This window comes from Euprymna scolopes, chromosome 25 (assembly GCF_053919585.1).
Source record: "Euprymna scolopes isolate OS-2025 chromosome 25, ASM5391958v1, whole genome shotgun sequence".
Taxonomy (NCBI): domain Eukaryota; kingdom Metazoa; phylum Mollusca; class Cephalopoda; order Sepiida; family Sepiolidae; genus Euprymna; species Euprymna scolopes.
This window is the reverse complement of record NC_136506.1, coordinates 70,489,343-70,514,054: the sequence shown is the minus strand read 5'-3', so window position 1 is coordinate 70,514,054 and position 24,712 is coordinate 70,489,343. Positions and strand designations below refer to the sequence as shown.

At 33.4% G+C, this 24,712-nt stretch overlaps 1 protein-coding gene across 1 annotated transcript in view; it reads right to left on the bottom strand.

The window, feature by feature from the left end:
- LOC145247429 (kinesin-like protein KIF25) overlaps window positions 1-24,712 on the bottom strand; it is a 446,897-nt gene that overhangs the window by 52,680 nt on the left and 369,505 nt on the right. The window contains exon 11 of the mRNA XM_080109187.1: window positions 787-983. Coding sequence (XP_079965313.1) covers window positions 787-983 — 197 coding nt within the window. The remainder of the gene's footprint in view (window positions 1-786; window positions 984-24,712) is intronic.

Sequence of the window (24,712 nt, the reverse complement as noted above, 5' to 3'; positions counted from 1 at the left end):
AATATATAGATATAAACACATATATCGATGAAATACAGCTATCCGAATATATATATCAATGGAATATAGATATCCACACATGTATCGATGGAATATCGATATCCACACATATATCAATGGAATATAGATATACACACAATATATCGATGGAATATAGTTCTACTTACATATATCGGGAGAAAGTAGATATATGCACATTCATCGATGGAATGTAGATATCCGTACACATATCGATGGAATATAGTTTTATACACACATATCGATGGAATATAGATATACGTACATATATCGATTTATATAGTCATACATACATATATATTAGTGGAATATAGTTAAACACACATATACCGATTGAATATAGATATACGTACATATATCGATTTATATAGTCATACATATATATATATATATATATATATATATATATATATATATATATATTGGTTGAATATAGCTAAACACACATATACCGATTGAATATAGATGTACGCTCATATATCAATGTAATATAAATTTTAACATATATGTCGATGTAATATAGATATCTACACGTATACTATATATATATATATATATATATATATATATATATATATATATTGGTGGAATATAGTTAAACACACATATACCGATTGAATATAGATGTACGCTCATATATCAATGTAATATAAATTTTAACATATATGTCGATGTAATATAGATATCTACACGTATATTGATTGAATATAAATATAAACACATAGATTGATGAAACCAGTGTAATAAAATCATCAAAGTGTAACAAACCAACTCCACTACTGATGTCAGATGCCGAATGTCTATAAGAGACGGAATTCCATGCTGCTGGGTCTTTTGTGGTAATCCTTAGCGTGACCACCAGGTGAGAACGGCTCGAATGTTCGTGAACCAGGGTGGAACTTTCTCGGCGTGTGCACAGACCGTGCATTACACACGACATCACAGATTCGACGGTGGCAACGCGCCTGAAAGACAAAAGTGATATTCATGAGGATTACCATTGTGGTACGTACGCCCTACGAATAATAATGAATTCAACACCGTTGATTCGACAGTGAAAACTCGCCTGAAAAAAAAAATGTAATAATCATGATGCTTACCCCCGTCTTGTGGAAATTATTTTGCAAAAACTAAACCAAATGTTATGGAACTAGGAGTAACAAGTCGTATTATTTGGCTCATTCGGACCACTGTTCCCATTTTGAGTGTTATTTGTGGTGTAGTGGATACAGTACTTGGTGAAATTCAGTTGTAAATTACGTCTTATGGAGGTTCAATCCTCAGTGCGGGTAACACTCAAGTAAAATCACGAATTACTTAGGATTTCTACGCGATCATGACTGGCGAAAGGAGAGCATGCCACCCAAGGATTAAATAAAATGTTATTTAATCAAGTATTAAATAAAATGTTATTTGCTCAAAGATTGAATAAAATGTTATTTAATCAAGGATTAAATAAAAGGTTATTTAATCAGGATTAAATAAAACTTTATTTAATCAAAGATTGAATAAAAGGTTATTTAATCAAGTATTAAATAAAAATTTTATTTAATCAAAGATTGAATAAAAGGTTATTTAATCAAGTTTGAATAAAACGGTTATTTAATCAAGTTTGAATAAAACGGTTATTTAATCAAGTATTAAATAAAATTTTATTTAATCAAAGATTGAATAAAAGGTTATTTAATCAAGGATTAAATAAAATTTTATTTAATCAAAGATTGAATAAAAGGTTATTTAATCAAGTTTGAATAAACGGTTATTTAATCAAGGATTAAATAAAAGGTTATTTAATCAAGTATTAAATAAAATTTTATTTAATCAAAGATTGAATAAAAGGTTATTTAATTAAGGATTAAATAAAATGTTATTTAATCAAATATGTAATAAAAGGTTATTTAATCAAGTTTGAATAAACGGTTATTTAATCAAGGATTAAATAAAATGTTATTTCATCAAGGATTGAATAAAAGGTTATTTAATCAATGATAAATAAAATGTTATTTAATCAAGTTTGAATAAACGGTTATTTAATCAAGGATTAAATAAAATGTTATTTAATCAAGGATTAAATAAAAGGTTATTTAATCAAGGATTGAATAAGATGTTATTTAATCAAGGATTGAATAAAATGTTATTTAATCAAGGATTAAATAAAAGGTTATTTAATCAAGGATTGAATAAAATGTTATTTAATCAAGGATTAGATAAAAGGTTCTTGATCGTCGGTGGATACAATCACTTGAACGCCGATATTTAGTTCTTTAGAAGCAGTTTATTAATAGATATACCTTGGAACAAACAAGATTTAACAATTTGGACTGCTCTTCCGGGACAAAGGGCAAGAAATAGATAGATAGATAGATAGATAGATAGATAGCTTGTCTCGCTGCATCTAGCTACATTGTGCACGACCTTCCCTTCCCAAGAAACGGGTACGTTTCGCTCCCATCTGCTTAAGTTGGCAACCGAAAAGTTCTTCTGATTTTCAGAGCTCACTAAAACTGAAATTCTGACTTCACATCTATTACTCACTTCGCCATTTAACTAACGGCTCTTATCATTTCAGACATATCTCTCTCTCTCTCTCTCTCTCTCTATATATATATATATATATATATATATATATATATATATATATATATATATATATATATATATATATGTATATATATATATATATATATATATATATATATGTATATATATACACTTTAAGAACTTTAAAAACTTTTAATTATGATTTTCTATGTTTATTGTATTTAGCAAATAAGATATAAACCATTATAATATCTGCTAATGTTTTTTTCCTCTGAGGAGATGGGTAAACATCGAAAACCTATAGGTTAAGGAGATATACTTTTTTAAATGTATTCTTTGTCTTGAATATAATAAAAATTCTCGATTTGAAATTTAACCATTTCACGTCATGAAATTTTAATTACTAAATTATGATTTAGTTGCTCTATCTGGTATAGTGAGCAATTTTATTTACCTGGGATTGTGTTTATAAAATATTACAGTCAATAATATTTTGTAAGACCAATAATCACTGGATTTGCATACCAGTAAATCTATTGCATTACATTATTCTGAAATATATATATATATATATATATATATATATATATATATATATATATATATATATATATATACTAGCAAAAGTACCCGTCGTTGATTTTGTTCAAAAACAGCCTACAGAAAATGGACTCTAATTTATGAAAGTATGATAGGTTATGAAAAGCAAGGATTGTAAATTTGGGGTTGAATTTCGGGATATCAAAACCAAAGCAAAATATGATGAAAGTAAAAATAAAATAAATAAACCCCATAATTTATTATACCATACCTGTTCACACTGAAACACTTATCACAATACTTTGTGGATCTATATTAAAAAAACCTTGTTAAACTTTGTGACATATTTCCATTCTATGGAGGTCAGGTGCGAACGAACATCCCATAATTTTATTATACCATATTTCTTCAAACTGAAACATAATTATCAAAGTATACTTACGCAGATAGATATGAAAAGTCTTTATTAAAGTTTGTGCCTATTTCCATTCTATGGAGGCCAGGTGCGAACGCAGACCCCACAATTTTATTATACCGTCCCTATTTAAGTTAAAACATACTTATCAAAGTATTATTATGTACATCTATATCAAAAAGACTTGTAAACGTTTTTTTTTTAATTTAACAATTTTTTATTTCCATACTTTGTGGACCAGGCGCGAACGCAGACCCCCACAATTTTAATGAACCACCGTTCTGCCAGATCAAATATACCCATTCCTGTATTTCGATACATCTTCTATCATTATATGTAATCAGTTTTTTAAAATAGTCAACCATATAGGAGCCTATTCGTGACCACACACACACACACACACACACACACATTTAGCTTTATATTATATATATATATATATATATATATATATATATATATATATATGACTCTTCATTTAATCACATAAATTAATATACAAAAGTATAAATTTATGCGTAAACTTTAAGTATTTACTTCAACAGTGCTCAATACGTAGGTAGAACTAGGTGGTAAATTATAAAAATTTATAAAATAAACTGAATAGAATATACGTATATAAAAACGCGAGACTACCACAACTCCTCGCATAAGCCTGATGACTCCTTGCGCGGATGAAACACGGAATATTTTATGTAGCTTAATTGCCATATATATTTTATAACTTACCATATATATATATATATATATATATATATATATATATATATAGAGAGAGAGAGAGAGAGAGAGAGAGAGAGAGAGAGAGAGGGAAGAGAGAGAATAAATGACAAAAAACTAGATTCCAAAATTCATAATGTTGACCATCTTATAATTTATTCCTTTAATTCAGTTGACTTATACAATTCTTGACAGTATCTGTTTCGTAGCGCAAAATCAATCACTTAATTATTATATCAATTAGTGAATCTATTATGCCCTTAACTCATCAGAAGAAATAGCAACAATCAATCCGTCAAAAGGAAATGAAGTGTGATTTAACACGATTAAAATCCGAAAACTGGAAGAGAAGCTGCATATACCTTTAATATGTTTCCATTACGCCATTTTTAATTTTATCAAACAAATTCATTAAACCCAACTACATTAATTTATGAATCTTCTAACGAAATGTTCTATTTAATAATTAGTAAAATTATTAATTCTAATTTGTGTATACATACTTACGAAAATAACATCAATAAATTATAAACTATTATACATGTTTGCATATACGAAACTAAACTAAGCTACAAAAAAAGATTGATCTTTGATATATATATATATATATATATATATATATATATATATATATATATATATATATATATATATATAATGCAGACTTTTGGTATGGAAGATGCATTAAAAGCTAAATAAATGAAAATACGTATTTACGTGTGAAAACTGATAATATTAAACAAAATAAATAATTTTGTAAAATATCTCGTAAACGATATTATTCATATGATGTTGAAAGAAAAATAACTATTTTCTTTTATTTAGCTTGTTTAATGTCTAATGTTTGATGTTCAATGTTTAATGTTTAATGCTTAATGCTTAATGTTTAATGCTTAATGTTTAATATTTAATGCTTAATGTTTAATGCTTAATGCTTAATGTTTAATGTTTAATGCTTAATGTTTAATGTTTAATGCTTAATTCTTAATGCTTAATGCTTAATGCTTAATTATTTAATGCTTAATGTTTAATGTTTAATGCTTAATGCTTAATATTTAATTTTTAATGCTTAATGCTTAATGTTTAATGTTTAATGCTTAATGCTTAATGTTTAATGCTTAATATTTAATGTTTAATGTCTAATGCTTAATGTTTAATGTTTAATGCTTAACGTTTAATGTTTAATGCTTAATGTTTAAGTTTAATGTTTAATGCTTAATGTTTAATACTTAATGCTTAATGTTTAATATTTAATGCTTAATGCTTAATGTTTAATGTTTAATGTTTAATGCTTAATGTTTAATGCTTAATGTTTAATGCTTAATGTCTAATGCTTAATGTTTAATGTTTAACATTTAATGCTTAACGTTTAATGTTTAATGTTTAATGATTAATGTTAATGTTTAATGTTTAATGTTTAATGCTTAATGCTTAATGTTTAATGTTTGTCATCAGGTCCAGATTGAAATGTTTAAATAGTTTCAAATAGAATTAACTTCATTTCCTTTCAATATTTTCCAAGTAATAATAATTTCTCATGGTAATATTTTAATACATATTCAAAATGATATATTGTATAACTTTTTTTACACAGGAATCACCACTTATCAAGGCCCGGAGGCCACTGGAGGATAAGGGTTAATGCGTATACATTAGTCATTGTGATTATAGCGTAGTAAACATAAGTAGTGGGAATTTTGTAAATCGGATTACTTAGGGGGACGGTTCATCAAGAACTTGTTTACGTTGGACTTGAAGACAATCAGATTGTAGTCAGCTGGAAAGCAGGCAAACGGAAGAGAATGCCACAGGCGTGCAGTTCTGAGAAAGAAGCTTTGTTCATCGAATCTACATTTATGTTTAGGCACAGATAAAGAGTAGGAAATTGTTGATAGTGTTTTTGGCTAGACGAGTGTGTTTCATGAAAGTTTGGCGAGGGGGGACCATAGATTGAAGTTCAGCAGAGACAGGCTTACAACGTCTCTTCTGTGGGAAAGAGATTGCAGGGAACAGAAGATGGCATCCTCCACTCAGCTACGAAGCCTATTTTGATCTCTGTCAAGACATGATAAGTTGCTTCTATCAGCTCCTGCCCAGATGTGACAACAGTACTCCATCGTTGGCCGAACCTGGCTTTTATATAGGTAGAGAATTGCATCAGCTATGAAATATCTACTGGAGCGGTAGAAGGATCTCACCATTTTTCAAGCGACCTTGGCAATGGATTTGATATACGTGTCCCTTTTCAGATCGGGAGTAAAGGTCCAGCACACAAACTTGTCAAAACATGAAGCCTCCCCAAGAGGAAACCCAATGGAATAAAAGTGAATAGATGATTCAGCATTGCTATTATGTAGCAGAACACGGATATGCTTATGGCGGCTGTATGCAAATACTGAGCCGTGTGCGAAATGACGTCACAATAAGAAAAAAGAAAATAACTATAAAAGAGAGCACGATAGAGTGGACGATCAAATTAGAGACGTGTGTGACGTCGCCGCCGTAACGAGAAGTCACGCGTGGCGAGAGAATGAGGAATAAAGGTATTTTCTTAGAACTTGAAACAAGAGTCAAAGTTCGTTCCTCGTTTTTATTCTTTGTCATCTTTGCGATTTAGTCTACAACGTGTGGATCCCTGGTGTCTACGTGTTAACGCGTGTGTAAAACGTGTGTAAAAATTATGTTGCTTACACAAATTCTGTTAGCCATTCAAAATGTTATCGCGTTCATTTTTAATATTGATACGTGAAGCAAAAGATCAAAATAGAAATTGACTATTAGAATATGTCTTTTAAGAGACATCTTACAAAACTTATTGTTTTGTTTAATATTTATTAGTCTCCGCAAGATAAATGCGTATTTTCTGAATTACACAATGAATTGGCTTGTCGTATAGGATGCCATGTTTGTGATATAAATATATATATACAAAAAAAGCAACAACGAAAATATCTGTTCTCATTTATTTAGCTTTTAACAAATCTCCCCATTATGATGTCTGAGTCGAAGTGTTATTCCAAGTATATCCAAACATAGTTAACTTCATTAATAATTATACATTTGCCAATAGGCCTATAGTCGTGCTTCTCACCTGTGCCATAAATTAGTCATATGTCATGATTTCAATATAATTTGATGTTAAATAAGCCAGCCAGCTGCATTCATGCTAAGTGAGTTAAACCTACTTCCCCCGAAGGAGGAAGTTGTTAGGGAATATCAAATTCACAAATGGTCTCAACTCGCATGTATATCCCGATCAGAAGAGATGACTACGTTATGTTTTTGCGATTTTTCGCAAGAAGGTGTCGATGTCCTCCTACATACAGCACTTCGTATTCTCAAATGGTCACTCATTTGGTACTGACCAGGCTCAAGGTTCCTTAACTTTGGTGATTTAACGAGAACCGATGTGCCAACATAATTATGCCTTATATTGATATTAAATAACGAACTGATATTGAAATTGATTGAATCTAAAATCAATCGTCAACTTAAAAAACACGGAAACAATTCAAAATATAATTCATGTAGTCTTGTCATGTGATTGACTTGTAACACGCTGCATTGGAGGATGCGAATTTCCCGCTTTTCCACAGCGATTCAGAAATGGTTAAATAGTTTTATTATTTTTCCCCCCATTTGGATCGATTTTATTTCTGTTTTCTTTGTCCCCCCTCCTCCTCACGTTTTGTCTTGCCTTGCGTCACTTCTCTTTCTCCCTTTCTTTGAAAATGTAAATTTTGCTATACTTCAAACGATTCATGATTAAAGGAATAAAAGAATTACGTTTCTATCAATGACTGTTTTCTTGTCTCCTTGAAAACATTAGTAGATACTAAAATTTCTGAAAATCGAACATTTGTCTATAGGTCTCCAGTCGTGCTTCTAAGCTCTATCTATCTATCTATCTATCTATCTATCTATCTATATATATATATATATATATATATATATATATATATATATATATATGTACATATATGTATATATATATATATATATATATATATATTAAACACTTTCGATTGAATTAAAGTCGGTCAGTTTAGCTCGTATGCGGAGATCATCATATAATGATTAGATCACTCTGACTGACGTTAAAAAACATTTAATAAAATAAATGTTTAAAATTCAACAACATTTCTCGCAGTTAACGGTAGCCGAATGGATATCGTCATTGCTAATGAAGCCAGGGATGGCTTCTGTCGCCGGGTTCGAATTTACTGGCTATATATATACAACCACAGAATTCGCGCATAAGCCTGACGAATTCTATAGTGGATGAAACGCAGAATATTCAGTGTAGCTTAATCGCCATATATATTTTATAAATTGCTATATATATATATATACATAAAGTAGCAACGTGTGTGCGTGTGTGTGTGTGTGTGTCCAACTCTCCTACAACCCACACCACTGGACTGATCATGACCAAATCTTCCATGATGATGGTCCCCCACGCCATTTACCAAGGTAAAGATCACAGGTCGAGCTCATAGCCTATGTATAACTACTCTCCTACAGCCCACACGATTGAACCGATCATGACCAAACCTGACATCATGATGATTTAAGACTTAGGGATGTTGCACACATTTTTCAAGGTCAATGTCAAAGGTTAAGGTCATATTTGGCACGGCTCTTCATAAACTCCCCCACCTAAGGATGGTGGCGAACTCCAACTTGGTGTACACCATCCCATGGTGGAGGAGTTTATGAAGAGACACACTAAATATGACCTTAACCTTTGACCTTGAAAAATTTAACATTTAATATCAGGCAACGTCGGGTACATCTGCTAGTGTATTATAAAAAGCAAGGGTTCGTATATCTCATAAGAATAACAAAATCTATCAATTTTGATTTACATGATGTGTAATTTTCCCAAATCACATAATTCTTTAAAGAATAAGCTCTAAATATTTCTATAATTCTTTTTCAATTTTAATATTACTTGAATGTCACATTTTATTCAATATTTATTGCATTTGACTCAGTCCTGTTTAGAAGCTAAACGTTCTCTTTCACAAAAACATTAGAATCAACACATACACACACACGCGCACACACACACGCGCACACACACACGCGCACACACACACACACACACACACACACACACACACACACACACACACACACACACACACACATGTAACCCTTTTTCTTTAACGACGCCCAGCGAGTGATGTCGCCAGGTTTGTCCACTCTAAGTCTCGATCAGTCGATGGGACTGAGCTGTTTCTTCGATAAGTGTCCTGAGAGGATCCGTTGAGCTCTGGTTTCCCAAGTCGATGTCACTGGAAAGTAGAGGTCATTTCAAGACAAAAGAAGAAAAGAATAATTAGTTGATAAATGAGCTTGTTAAATAAAATAAATAAATAAATAAATAAATAATCTACTGAAAGTTACAAAACTCTGATCATTCATAAGTTTCTAACTTAAGATGACAAATACTCGGGGACTGGCGATTTCTATTTGTAAAGTCGGAGCGTCGACCCTAAGTCTGTGGGCTTGTTTATTCACAGTGTGAATTCAGTGGCTTGGAATAGAGTGAAACTTAAGTCAATTTTTTTTTCTCTGAATAGAGTGTGTCCTCGAGGCTATTTTTACCTGTTATTACGCTGAGAATCAAGTGGGCTTGACACTGCTTCCCAATCTACAGAATTTTATTTCACAATTCTCACTAAACCAATCCCAGGCAGTTTTCTGTTTAATTCCCAAGCTCTGAAAAACCTTCCTTTTCTTCTTCTTCCTCAAATCTATATCTCTGACCGCCACTCCCAACAGAAGGGTCCCATTAACTTCGCCCTTCACTAGATCTCTATCTTTCATCATCACCCATGTGGGAGGGTCCCTCCTCCTTTTGCTTCAGTTGCATAATCAAAGGTTTTCCCAAATGCCATTTTGTATGAGTAAAAAATGAATAAATTTGTTTTTGTTTTTCTTATCCAAAGAAACTTATAATATTTGACCTATATGTAACAGTCGCCATGTTTTAGTAGGGGGTAGCTCTACACTTTAAGGTTTGCAATTTTGAATCTAGTTGGAAGTAAGTTTACACGAATTATAAAGATAATTTACTTATAATTCGTGTAAAATTACTTCCAACTAGATCCAGAATTCGAAACTTCAGCCTGCAAAGCAATCCCTTTTTTCCTGCCCAAACATGGCAACTTTTACACCTGACGAAGGTCGGAGGTTACATCGACCGTAACGTTGTGCATATAGCACTCAAGATGAGAACAATTGTCCGGTTAATCTAAATAATATACAAACACTCATAAACCATCTAAAATTTCAGAACTGTAATATCAGTTATGATTAATAGAAAATAATGATACAGAATGACGAAATGGTGGAATCGTTCATAAAATTTACAATCTTTTTAATCTTTCTGATCTGTTCCCTACGTCTTTGGATCCAGCTCGTTTGACTCGAAGGCCAGAGGAATAGTTGGCTGAAACATCGTGAAACAAAATCTATTAAAGATGAGAATAATAGTCCGTAATAAATAAATTAGTTCGCTCCTTGTAAGTAAAAAAGAAAAGATATTCGGGCCGAGATCGGAACCAAAACCTAAAAACAGTGAGTCAGGTACGATAACCATTAGACCAGCTTGACGTGATATTTAACCAGTATTTTCAAATCTACTTATTATTAACATAAATAAGCTGTAATGTGAAGGATCCTTGAATATGCATTCGTAAAACAGTTGACACACTAATAAAATCCGGTGACTCCCACGTACGAATTTTTCAAATTTCACGCCTTAGCAGCCCTGTCTGTAGGATGGAAACCTATTAAAAAGTTTTCCATGTGCCTGAATATCCTATATACTAATTCCAACTCTGTAGATTAAAATTCGTTGAGTATACAAGTTGAGAAGTGTCCTCACACACATTCTCACTTTAAATATATATATATATATATATATATATATATATATATATATATATATATATATATATATATATATACTTACTAGAAAATATACCCGGTGTTTCCCGGTATTAGATATTACGTTAAATTCCTTTGAAAAAATGACGTAATAAAAATGACATAAATTAAAACATGTACATGCAAGCAGTTTTTCCAAACATTTCATTTTTGTGAGTAAAAGTTCACTATTTTTTGTTGCATAACGAGCATGCCTCTTGCAGTGTATGTATAAAAGACGCGTCTGCGTGTTTTTGCTGCACCTGAATGTTTCAATAAATAAAAAATTCATTTTATCTATAAAAACAATCACATTTTATTTGACTGTCGGCGTGTGGTGTGTGGCGTAGAGAGAGATGAGGAAGTGGCGGTGGGCGACAGGACCGACTCATACAATTGTCTCTCGGCTTGTTTTTCTCTCTGACCTGACTGACTTTTTCCCAAAACCTTTTGTTTTTATTACGATTCCATAACTCTGACTTGATTTTTACATTGTTTAGCATTAACGTTTCTTTCTGCGTCACGGGTCAGAATCTGGGTTGCTTTTATTCCACTTGCTCTTCTTTTGAGGATCGTCCGGCATCGCTCGGAAGTTCTGTTACTTCAATTCTTATTTTTGTTTATTCCGGCGTTGCCTGATTATTTAACACTTTGATATCTCATTGTAATATAACATCCCATTCCAGTAGCTTCATTCCAAGAACAAGGAGCTTGTGGAACTCTCTTCCTGCTTACTGTTTTCCTCCTACTTATAATATTGGTCTTTACTAGACCAATAGGCCAATAGGCATCTCCTATCTTTTCCATAATCATCTTTCGTTTTTGTTAGCTCCTCACATCAAGTTATTGTACACTTTGGAGCGATTTCCATTTTAAAAAATCCAACGATATTTGGTATGTAGACACTTCAATCTATGGTTGATTTGTCCAAGACGAGTTGTTGCTGTAAATATCTTACAAGGAGCAACCATAGATTGGAGCTCAGCCGAACACCTTCCATCGAAATGATAATAGGATATAGAAAGCCTAATAAATCCAGTGTAAAACACGACCCTGAAAAAATTGTTGACAATTTTTCAAGTACCTGTTCAAGAGCGCGACAGATCAAAACAGTACAATACAATTAGCGGATCAATTAGATTTTAAGGATTTTCAAGTTAAATTCAATTTTTATATATTATTGAATTAATTTTGGAATTATTTTGGAGATGCGTAATTTGTATAATTTTTATTTAATTATTTAGATTCTTCTCGTTGTGGTTTTCACGAAGTTTTGTCCAATTATTCCTCTGGCCTTCATCAGGTTGACCGCAACGGGATAGGAACGTCGAATCTTCCAACTACATCCACAGCAATTCCTGCCTTCAATGGCTGTTGTCATCTCACCACGGTTTGGTTAGCTAATCCTCTGACCGGCTTTGGATGGGATCGAAACCGTTACCTCTAGACAATGCACACCTGGAATCACAGATATTCTGCATCTCTATCCACTACCCCACGGGCTGAAACGTTATGAAAACATCAATTTTTGTAGTTTTATTATGAACTCCATTCGGTCTGGGGAGATAATGGATACCTATTGTAAGTGTAATTATGAAGCAAGTGTTGTGCATTCCGAAACCTAACCTCTTCTGAGTTGGCACTGTTTGATTCCAGTGACAAAGTCCAAGACGACTGGAAACAATGCTGATATAAGAAGAGAACATACAACACCTGATGTTCCCAAATAGTCACCCATTTAGTACTGACCAGGCTCAACGCTGCTTAACATCCGTCGTTACATGAAAAGGCAGACTAGATAAATGAAAATAATATTAGGAAAAGGCTAGAATCGAACCCTGTAGGCAAGTGGATAATTGAAATCCAAGGAACGCAGTCCATTGTTAATTCTTTTTGAAATAGCTAAATATTACTTATGTCGGAGAAAAGCGATTGTCCATTCTTTTAGAATATCTGGATATTAAATATGTCAGTTAAAAGAATTTTAATACGAGTTAAAAAAATATTGTTTAAAAATAGGTTAGATATTAAGCAATTAGAATTGAGAATTATTTGCTTGAACAGACATATTTGAATTATTTGTTTGAACAGACATATGTAAATCCACGTGAAAGTAAGTCACGTTCGGAACCACATTTCTGACGTCATAAACAAAGGAAATTTCTCAATATATGAATCGAGGGTTCGAAGTTGATGAGGATCACATAATTGGAGCAGATCACTCACAATGATAGTCAGTTGGAGAGGTAGAAGAGTAGACCATGTAGTTGTACAAGTCTGAATTCCTGCTTTCATCAATCGGCTGACAGATGAATAGAGAAACCACCATTAACAATTTGTAACTGTTTGTCTCGAGTCGTCATTCCTAACAGCCGAAAAGGTAAATGTGTTTTGTATATTCATCTATAAACGAACTCTTGTATAACCCCATTTACAAGTAATGTGCCTCCTTCATCAACAATAATGTATCTCCTCCCCTCTATATGTGTTAAGAACTGTTGCATCATATCTCCCAGTCTCCGTATTAATATGAAGTCCCCAAGAATCATCCACGTCTGTTATAAATGTCTCCCTCCATATTTTTCATCACAGTCGTCATGATGTACAAAGAACTGTTATAAATGTCTTCCCCTCAGAATTGCCATCATCATCGTTATTTATGTATTATGAGTCCCCGTCATACATGTCAGTCAATATGAGCCCTCTGCTATTTAACACACCACTTGCTGCTGTTACCAGAAATTGATTTAAAAATTGTTTTTTTGGCAGATACAAGAATGGGTCCGGCCTTCAAGAGAGTAAATATTAGATTCATTACAGGTAATTTTGACAATAGAATATCATACTAGAACACCATCGCTTGGTAGGGAAGCAGAAGACGACAGCGAGAAACATACATTGGCAGTCAAAAATGATGAGCAACAATGAATTCATGAATGCCTCAAGGGAGAGAGATGGATGAAGAGCTATAGCCATCAATGCCTGTACCATGTAAGACACCTCTTGAATGAATAGCATATCAAATGCTAACTGATTACGACTTTTCATAAAAACTCATCAAACCACATTCCATCCATCTATTATCAAGTTAGAGAGGCAGCCAATTAGAGAGTCAGTTAGGAGGAGAGAGGTTAGAGAGAAAGCTGATGCCCTTAGAAGCGAAGGGGAGAGAGGAAACCATGTAATTGAAAAGGCTTGAATCCCTGACAGTACCAATCGCGGTTGAAGAATAAAGAAATCAATAATTTTGTAACCGTTGTTTTTCATGTCGTCTTTACAACCGAAAAGGTAAATGTATTTTGTATATTCATCTATAAATGAATTCTTGTATAACCCCATTACAAGTAATGTGCCTCCTCCATCATAAGTGTAGTATCTCCTCCCCTCTATATGTGTTAACAAGAATCATCCACGTCTGTTATAAATGTCTCCCTCCATATTTTTCATCACAGTCGTCATGATGTACAAAGAACTGTTATAAATGTCTTCCCCTCAGAATTGCCATCATCATCGTTATTCATGTATTTGGCAGTCAAAAATGATGAGCAACAATGAATTCATGAATGCCTCAAGGGAGAGAGATGGATGAAGAGCTATAGCCATCAATGCCTGTACCATGTAAGACACCTCATACATGTCAGTCAATATGAGCCCTCTGCTATTTAACACACCACTTGCTGCTGTTACCAGAAATTGATTTAAAAATTGTTTTTTTGGCAGATACAAGAATGGGTCCGGCCTTCAAGAGAGTAAATATTAGATTCATTACAGGTAATTTTGACAATAGAATATCATACTAGAACACCATCGTCATGATGTACAAAGAACTGTTATAAATGTCTTCCCCTCAGAATTGTCATCGTTGTCGTTATTCGTGTATTATGAGTCCCCGTCATATATGTCAGCCAATATGAACCTGTCATCTCTTCAATATGTACCCCTGTGCAACACCGTGATCTAACGAGAACCGGAGTGTCAACGTGATTATGCCGTATATAGCATTATCTGTTTATTTAATTGTTAGGTTATAGTACAGATTATTTAACAAAGCCCATTTCCATTTTCCATGTTAATAAAGGGTTTCTAAATCATGCCGTTATTTTTGCACAGAAACTGTAAAAAAAATAACCGAAAATCTCTTTTTCAAGACTGTCCTTGATGTTTACGATAAAAAATGTACATATTTATTAGAATTATAACAATTTAAATATAAATCGGATAAGCGCACAGAGTGAAGAAATTTGCAAACGAGAACCCGAAAAATAGAATCTTCTGTTTTGCGGAATAGAAACACGATGTTCCGTTTGTTTAATAAGATTTGTAAATAAATGAAAAACGCATCGAAATAAATAAATAAAAATGAATATGTAATATCCCTTTTCCTTCCGTTTTTTTTTTTTAATAAATATTTCTCTAAATTAGAAATCGGGTTTGTATTACTGTACACATAGATTCGAAAAAGTTGACAAAAAACAAATATATAACAAATAAATGTTATCAAAGGTAAGATAAGTTACTTTTCTTCCAAACTGGATATATTTTTCGTGTTTTTATTCAATATAACATGCTTATTCAGCTCGAAAAACAGTGTTTACCGATATATTGGAAAATTCAAAATGGCGCCCGACTTTCTCTTTAACGCATTAAGTTTGGGAAAAGGTGTTATAAATAATAAACTAGACATAATACTATTAAAAACCCACCGAATATATGTCAACCTATGTCATGGTAACATATATTGAGCGAGTTTCTAACAGTATTTTGTCTAGTTTTATATTTATAGCACCTTTTCCCAAACTTACCATGTTAAAGGGAGAGTCAGGTGCCATTTTGAATTTTCCAATACATCGGTAAACACAGTATTTTTTTCGAACTAAATAAAGATGTTACATTAAATAAAAACACTGAAAACATATCCAGTTAGGTAGAAAAGTAACTTATCTTGCCTTTGATAACATTTACTTGTTATATATTTGTTTTTTGACAACTTTTTCGAATCTATGTGTACAGTAATACAACCCCTAGAAATCGAATCATTTATTCATTTGCTTACTATGCGCATGTCAACCGGAAGAAACCAGTGTAGACACGAATTCGTCACTTTTACAGTCGTATATTCCTGAGATCTTTAAAACCTAATTGATCTGAATTAATAGATAATATTATAATGTTAATTTTTCGTCTTAATTTTCAAAAAACGTCCTCAGAATTGAGTGGAGATATTATTTGCAAAAATTTTACACACACACACACACACACACACACACACACACAAAGGAATGGCATAGATATGAAAGATAATGTAGGAGCAAATAGAAGAAAACGGGGAAAGAGGGAGAGAGAGAAGACGGCCAAAGAGAAAGAAAAGATGAAAAGATCACTTGTTATTTTACAAATTTAAAAAGTGTCATGGAAGAAGAAATAAAAAGAATAACTAAGGAAGAAAGACGATAATAAAAAATGAAACAAGAATCATACGCATCTGACATTTTCTGTAATTAAGAGGTGAAAGACGAGAGGAAAAACATGAAACAATCTTATAGAAAACATTTAATTTTACTTTTTATCACCAAATTGTCACCAAACTTTAACAAAATATCTATGGTCTAACTTAGAACTCATTTAATGCTAGGATATTTAGCTCAAGGTCACAGAAAAGGCCACATTGAAAAATTCAGTCTAGGCGTAACGCAGTCGTTAGATGTTAACACTCAGGACCCGCACGTTGTATGCAGACAGTCGCAAGAAAAAAAAAAGACAGGGAAAATAATTCAACGCACTCTTTTTATTTCAGTGAAACAACAGACATTTATTTACAAGTACTTTCCTGAATAACACTTTGTCTATTGTTCAAAAGTTTTCTCGTACTTCAACGTACTTAACAAGACTGCCGTGTCGAACATGTGGAATTCTATCTCTGTCCGGCCATGTTTAGCACACTTCTTTTTTCTGTCGCTCTCACACCACGTGTGTAACACGTCTATCTCTCTCTTTTATAATCTTCTTTTTCCTTCTTCATGACGTCACCTCGTACACGGCTCGGTCATTTGCATACAGCTGTTGCTGCCATACGTGCAGTCACGCTCTATTGCAAAGGTTAACATTGTGAGAGGATTTTAACTTTCAAATTTGATACGTGTATATGGTGCTCTTTGGTAACACTAACCACTATGCACAATTTCAGCTTGATCAGATAAATACCGGTATATGGATATAACTTCAGAAACCGATTAAAATGTTTTGCACATGTCTAAATACCTTATATCCAAAATTTCAAGTCGGTAGATTAAAAATTTGTTGAGTATATAGGTAGAGAATTGTCCTCACACACACACACACACACACACTCACACATATTCTCACTTTTAATTTTAAATTAATGCAGATTTCTTGTTTATTATAAACAGAAATACCGTAGGTATTAAACGCAACGTTAAAGTCTTTTTAAAAAATAAAGTACAAAAAAAAAAAAAAAAACTGACACATTTGCATGCGTGTATTGTTTTTTCTAAACAGTTCACTTCTTGTAAGTAAAAAAAAAATGCTCGAGCTGAGATCGAAACCAAAACCTAAGGACAGTAACTCAAGTACGATAACCATTAGGCCAGCTTGACACGATTTTAAGAAGTGTGCTACATCCTACTTAATCTTAACATAAGGAAGCTGTCATGTGAATCATTCACGCATGCGCATTCATGAAACAGTTGACAAACAGATAAAAATCTGATGACCCCCCCCACGTACCATTCTTTTCGATCTTTACCCCTTAGCAGCTCTGTTTTCGTGATGAAAACCGATTAAAAGTTTTCCACATGTCTGAATACACTATATACCAAATTTCAAGTTCCTGCTTTCCTAACTGTACTGACATGCAGAAGTTCAAATGTAATGTGAACGGACATCTCGCTGCTCAACTCCCTACATAGTATCCCTGCAACCTATGTCTCCGATAGTAGCCCCCTACATCAAAATGGCACTGTGCCTTGTTTGAAGTGAAAATAAAAAAAGAGTCTGTTGATCAAAAATTCGTTGAGTATATAGGTTGAAAAGTCTCCTCACACACACATTCTCACTATATATATATATATATATATATATATATATATATATATATATATATATATCATTTAAACAGGGTAGTGTTTGAATATGTGGTTAAGTGTCAGTTTTATTCATTTAGAACTGCTTTAAAGCTTCACCGCTTACTCATTTTTCCACCAAATTTCAAACAATTATTACAGTTCACCTTCTCAGCTATATTGTGAAAAAAAATTCAATTTTCGTTCAGTTTTTTTAATTCAATTTATAACATTATATAATCGATTCTTAATGCTGCAATAGTTTAAGTTATAAATTCATTATATTTTTTACTTTTTTTATTTTCCAGTTTTAACAACTAGCTATTTACTTTTCCATGTTTAAGCTTAACCATATTACTTTTCATGCTCGCATTTTTCTATTGTAATATATATATATATATATATATATATATATATATATATATATATATATATATATATATAAAAGAAAGAAAAGAAAGAAAGAAAGAGATGGGGGTGGGGAGACGGAGAGTATCCATCAAACTGAATTGTATAAGTTTTTTGTTCGAATAGTGTTTTTACTAAAAACATTTTCAAATACAAGATCAAAGTGTTCATAATGTGATATTTTGAAATGAATTCATTTTCAATGCATCAACAACATAAAAGATTGACATTTTTTTATGATTAAAACGCTTTCTCTAAAAATCTCGTAGCATTTTATTTTCCCTTGTTTTTATACATGGCTTTGGCGCAAAGCCTGCATGGTTCATACAAGATGGTGCCTCGATGACTTATGCCCCGATTGCTATGTATCATATGAAAACTGTACCAATCAACGGTTCGCTGTGAGTTCCCTATTTTCTTGATCTTGATCCATTCGAATTATGTATTTTGCGGATGCCTTAAAAACACAAGTTTATGTTGTTAAGATGGAGACAGGAAATATAAAATTGGTGATTTTTTTTTTGTATTTGTTGCTAAACGAGTGGATCTTCTGCATAGAGCTAAGAAAAATCTCCAGGTTATCTGGCCTGCATAAAGTTCTCCTGGTTAGAGCTATCAATTAAACCTGAAAAATTGCTAGCTTTTATCATGTTGGGAATTAAAAAATACATGTTAAGATGAAGAACGAGGTGGACTGCATCTGCCATCCAAGAAAGAGATAGATGTCCAGTTTGTAAATTCGTGCATGAGGAATTTTTTTTTCTTTCTGGAAGTAGAAGAGTGCAATCTCTCGTTATTCAGTATGATTCTTGGATATGCTTCAAGAGATGTAACTGCTGAATATTCTAAGCTTAATGTCTAATAATGTGAAAATTGTGAGTTCAATCCCTGTACATGGTAGTGTATTTTAATTTGCACTTTTAATCACATGTCAGACACCATCCCTTATGACTATGAAATTTCTAGAGTTGCTACCTGCTTAATATATAGGGTATTTGAAACCATGCGAAACTTTATATTTGTGTTTTAGCCAGGGAAAATTGGTGTGAAAGTGTGAAAATTTAAAAAATGGAATTTGCGTGATAGCTATTTGTTTATATTAATTTATTTATTGCGGACTATTATCCTAGATGTTGTTTCAGGACGTTTCAGTCAACTATTCTTCTGGCCGTCGTCAGGTCGTAACTGCGACGGGATAGGAACTCTGAATCTCCTAACTGCATTCTCAGCAATTACTGCCATCCATAGTTGTTGTCGTCTCACCACGTTTTGGCCAAGTAAGCATCTGATCGGCTTTGGGTAAGATTAAAACCGCTATCATCAGACAATTCTCACCTGAAATCAATGTCTCTTATCCACTGCGCCACGGGGCCCGAAGGGCGATCAAGGATTGGATTTTTTGGTCTTATAAATCCACGTTTATTCATTATCTGATCTTCCATGGTCAGGTCCGTACCAAATGGTATATATAATATTTAATTGGAATTAAAGTGTGTTCAGACATAAGACAAGCTTATAATCGTTTTTTGGCCGAAAATGTGGCTAACAAGGGGTCAAAGTTCAAAAGATTTTACCTTTGCAGTCTCTAGCAAACTATTTAGAAAATTTTGGGTCTAAACATTTTAAATTTTCATAAAGGGCATTCAGACATGCAGCAAGCTTTTTAATCAGTTTTGGGGCGAAAATTTGTCTGCCCAAAGATCAAAGTTAAAAGAGTTGACCATTGCAGACTCTACCAAACTCCTCTGCCAATTTTGGATCCAAACACTTAAAATTTTAGACTTAGGTTACTTGGACATGAGTCAAACTTTTTAATATATATATATATATATATATATATATATATATATATATATATATATATATATATGCACATAAAGTTATGAACAGTACATAGGGCCCAAGCAAAGCCGGGCAGAACTGCTAGTATAATATTATGAATACAAAATCTGCATTAAACAAAATATCATATTTAAGCGTATTTTACGACCGGACATGCCGGGCGGCCTGCTATATATATATATATATATATATATATATATATATATATATATATATATATAGTATCACCAAAGAAACAAAACTTCTGAACAACCTCAACAGCTTCACTTCTGCGCAGCTGAGTTCTCATTCATCTCCATTAACTTACATTTCTTGCATGCAAACTGGTTATCGTCTCTCACCCTTCTAGTTGTATACCCAATGTTTACAGGTATCGTATACCTACAGCAATCAAATAACATCCATTTTATATATTAAGCACACACACACACACACACACACATACACCACACACACACACACATAGACACACACACGCGCACGCACACACACACGCACACACACACACACACACACACATACACCACACACACATAGACACACACACACACACACGCACACACACGCACGCACACACACACGCACGCACACACACATTAATACTTTTGAAAAATGTTTGATTAGTAAAATATAATTTATTCCATTATGTTAAAAGTGAGGGAGCCGGGTGGGGGGGGGGACGACTGGCGATGACAAAACTAATACCAAACATGGCGGCTAGAATTGCAAAAAATTACATAAAATAAAAATTAAAATAAAAATTAAAATAAAAATGAAAATAAAAATTACATCAAAGTTATTACCAGATTTACTCATCAAAATCATCATCATCATCAGTTTAGTGTCTGTTGGCATGTGTTGGACTGCTTTAAGAAACTGACTTCTAGAATAACCTATCTTTGTGCGGGTCTTTATCTTTATTTCTCTCAAGTCCATCTTTATAACTTCCATGTGTTTCTTGATCTTTTCAGACATCTGCTATCGTAACTGTTCTACATCGCTTGATCCAAGAACTCATCTATTCTTTTAATGTGGCTATACCATCAAAGTCTCCTGTACTACACAAACTCCTTATATTTTTCAGATTTAATCTTCCTCTGAAGTCATCAGAACTAAGTCTGTCTCTAAGATTCGTATTACACATGCATTATATCATTCTCATATCATTTCTCCCCATGCAACACATGTCCTCAACCAAGTTCTTGCAAGGTTTTACTTCCATACATCATCACACTGCATACATATACTTGATAAACCTTTTCCTTAGGCAACGTTGGTAACGCTCTGCTGATTAATAAAGACAGAAGCTTCCTGGGCATATGCTATCCACACTTATTCTTGCAATCACTGTAGCAACTACTCTACCCTGTGCTTCAATGGTATCAATATGGTAATAAAACTTCTCAACAACCTCAATAGCTTTATCATCCAGATATTCTTTGTCTACAACTAAGTTCTCACCCCCCCCCATTGTCTTATACTTCTTGTATGCTAACTAGTTATCTTCTCTCAACCTACTATTAATTCCAATGCATTTCTTGTGTTCCCAATGTTTATAAGTACCATATACTCACAACAATTGTAACTGCTTATGCCATTCATTTGGTGTTTGGTTGCAATTAGTATTGTACGGCAATTGAGGTTCCAATCCTGACAATCAGCCTATGTAGATGTCGGGCTGAAACATCCATTCTAAGTAGTCCACTCCCAGGTCTTGCCTCCCAGCTTTCAGGTGAAGCAAGTTTATTGCTTGTTGTCTGAGGCAGTTTTTACAGAACCAGAATGCTCTTTCCATCTTCTGACCTTGTGTTATATCCCCCCGCCTCATGGTGGAAGGGAGGTAAATACCTATTTAAAAGTAGCTAAAAAAAAAATTGAATCGTACTCGCCTCACTTTTACACAAACTGATTAGGAGAGCATTCCTCTTTCTTGGATGTTTTCCAAAACTACAGCCACTCAATGGACATGAATAGCTGGCAAATGGAATCCAACATGTTGCGCCATCAATGGTCACAGCTGAATTCGTTGGTAACAAGCCATTAAACGTAACATCAATTCGTGAATATTCATCAGTCGAAAGTTTTAGAAAGGACGTCTGCAAACGTTTGCAGTGTTTTGCTTTGACAAATTTACAAATGGCCGACGCTTCTGGATGGTTTTCACGCAAGACATCTTTCCCATTCTAATTCATCATGATATGCTACCAATATACTGAGCTGAAGTAAAATTTATATTAATAGTCGATGTACCCGTGACCCGCTGAGTCACAGCCACTAACACTATTTTGATTTAATTTGAAAATTCATGAACTGTATATATCTCGTATTATTTGAACTTTTTGGATTACAGTTCTTTTCTTGCGTATTATTCACACAACGTTTCCATCAATTTAACCTCTGAACTTCTTCAAGTCTATTTTGTCGAACTCAGAAATCTTCCCATTGAACTCAGGTATCTGCACGGAATTTCAAATGGAACACTTTATTTAATCCACGGGGTGTAGCACGCTCTCATTCCTTCACCCATAACCCTGTAAAAGTTCTAAGTAATCTACAGTTGTCTTTCTGAGTGTCGACCCCATTAATGATTGAACCTTCAACCTCCAGAAAGATGTAACTTACAACTGAACCCGTGGTGTGCTACTAACACGAATTATGAATCCTCATCTCCAAAATGTAGAAACACAATGTTACACATCTGTGAACAGTTCTTACATAACTAAAAATAATAAATCTTTTTTCTTCGATATTATCTACGGCTACGGTGATTTCATGTTCCTAATTATCACTAGGGCTATGACAACAGCATATTCTTTTCCTTGTTTTTATTCTCAGGTATATATCTTATATTTTTTATGTAGAGTGATGTGGTTCTTGGTTGAATGTGTCTAACTGTGTCAAATATATACTCGAGAGTCAAAACAATGAAAAGAACATGCTGCTGTCATGGGCTTAGTTATCACTCTTCAGCCATAATCTATATTATATCTATAAAAGTGAACATGTCTGTGTGTCTGTGTGTCTGTGTGTCTGTGTGTATGTCTGTCTGTGTGTCTGTGTACATTTTCCTTTGCAATAACTGTTAATTTTCAGTCTACAGACTCGAAATTTGATATACAGTGCACTGAGATTTGGGAAAATCTATGTGATTGGTTTTCGGCCAGAAATTTGGCTGTTAAGGGGTCAAAGTTCAACGATTTGACTTTTGGGAACTCTACCAAACTCCTCCGACAATTTTCGGTCTAAACACTTGAAATTTTAGATACAGGTTCCTTCGACATGGATCTAACTTAATAACTCAGTTTGAGCCCAAAACAATAAATTTTAAGGGTTCATAATAGGGGTCAAAGTTTAAAGAATTGACCGTTTTTGTTTTGTTTTTTTGTTTTTTTTGCTCAGCATACACCTCCAAACACCCGAGCAACGCCGGGCTGAAATGCTAGTGATAATATAAAGGTAAAGACTCTTATTATTTTGCATTTGTGAATTTTTGAAATGAGGATTGGTTATTCGTATTATTTGGAATCTTAAGACTACTTTCCCATCGTAAGTGTTATTTGCATAACGTTTCGCTCGATGTAACCTCCGACTTTCTTCAGGTGTATCTTGCCAAACTCAGGAATGTTTCTGTCAAACTCGGGAATCTGGATGGAATTTCAAACGGAACCTGTGGCACAGCGTACTTACAGTATTTGGAAAAATCGATATTAAAGTGATTTTTTTCACAAAGGTTGAAAGTTCAATCCTCAGTGTGGGCGACCACAAAAACACAATTGCAAATTACTTAGGATCACTATCCAGTCATGGCTGACGTAACTAGAGCATGCTACCCGCCCCCCATGAAGTAAACAAAGGGTTCCGTTCCTAATTCCATGCAGATTCCCAAATTTAGCAGAAATATTCCCGATTTCAACAAGATATACCTGAAGGAGATTAAGGGCTACATTGACCGAAACATGGGCAGGTTACAAGAGAAAGGTCTAGAATACTTGCATACTGGTCGTCAGTGTATGACATACGGGTAGGTTCGTTTTTTATTTTTCTATTTTTTATTTTTTATTGCATTTTCACTCCAAACATGACACAGTGCCACTTTTATGTAGGGGGAATAAATTGCAGAATACTATGTAGGGAGTTGAGCAGCAAGATGTCGGTTTACATTGCACTTGAAATTTTGCATGTCGGTATAGGCGGGGAAGCAGGAACCCGT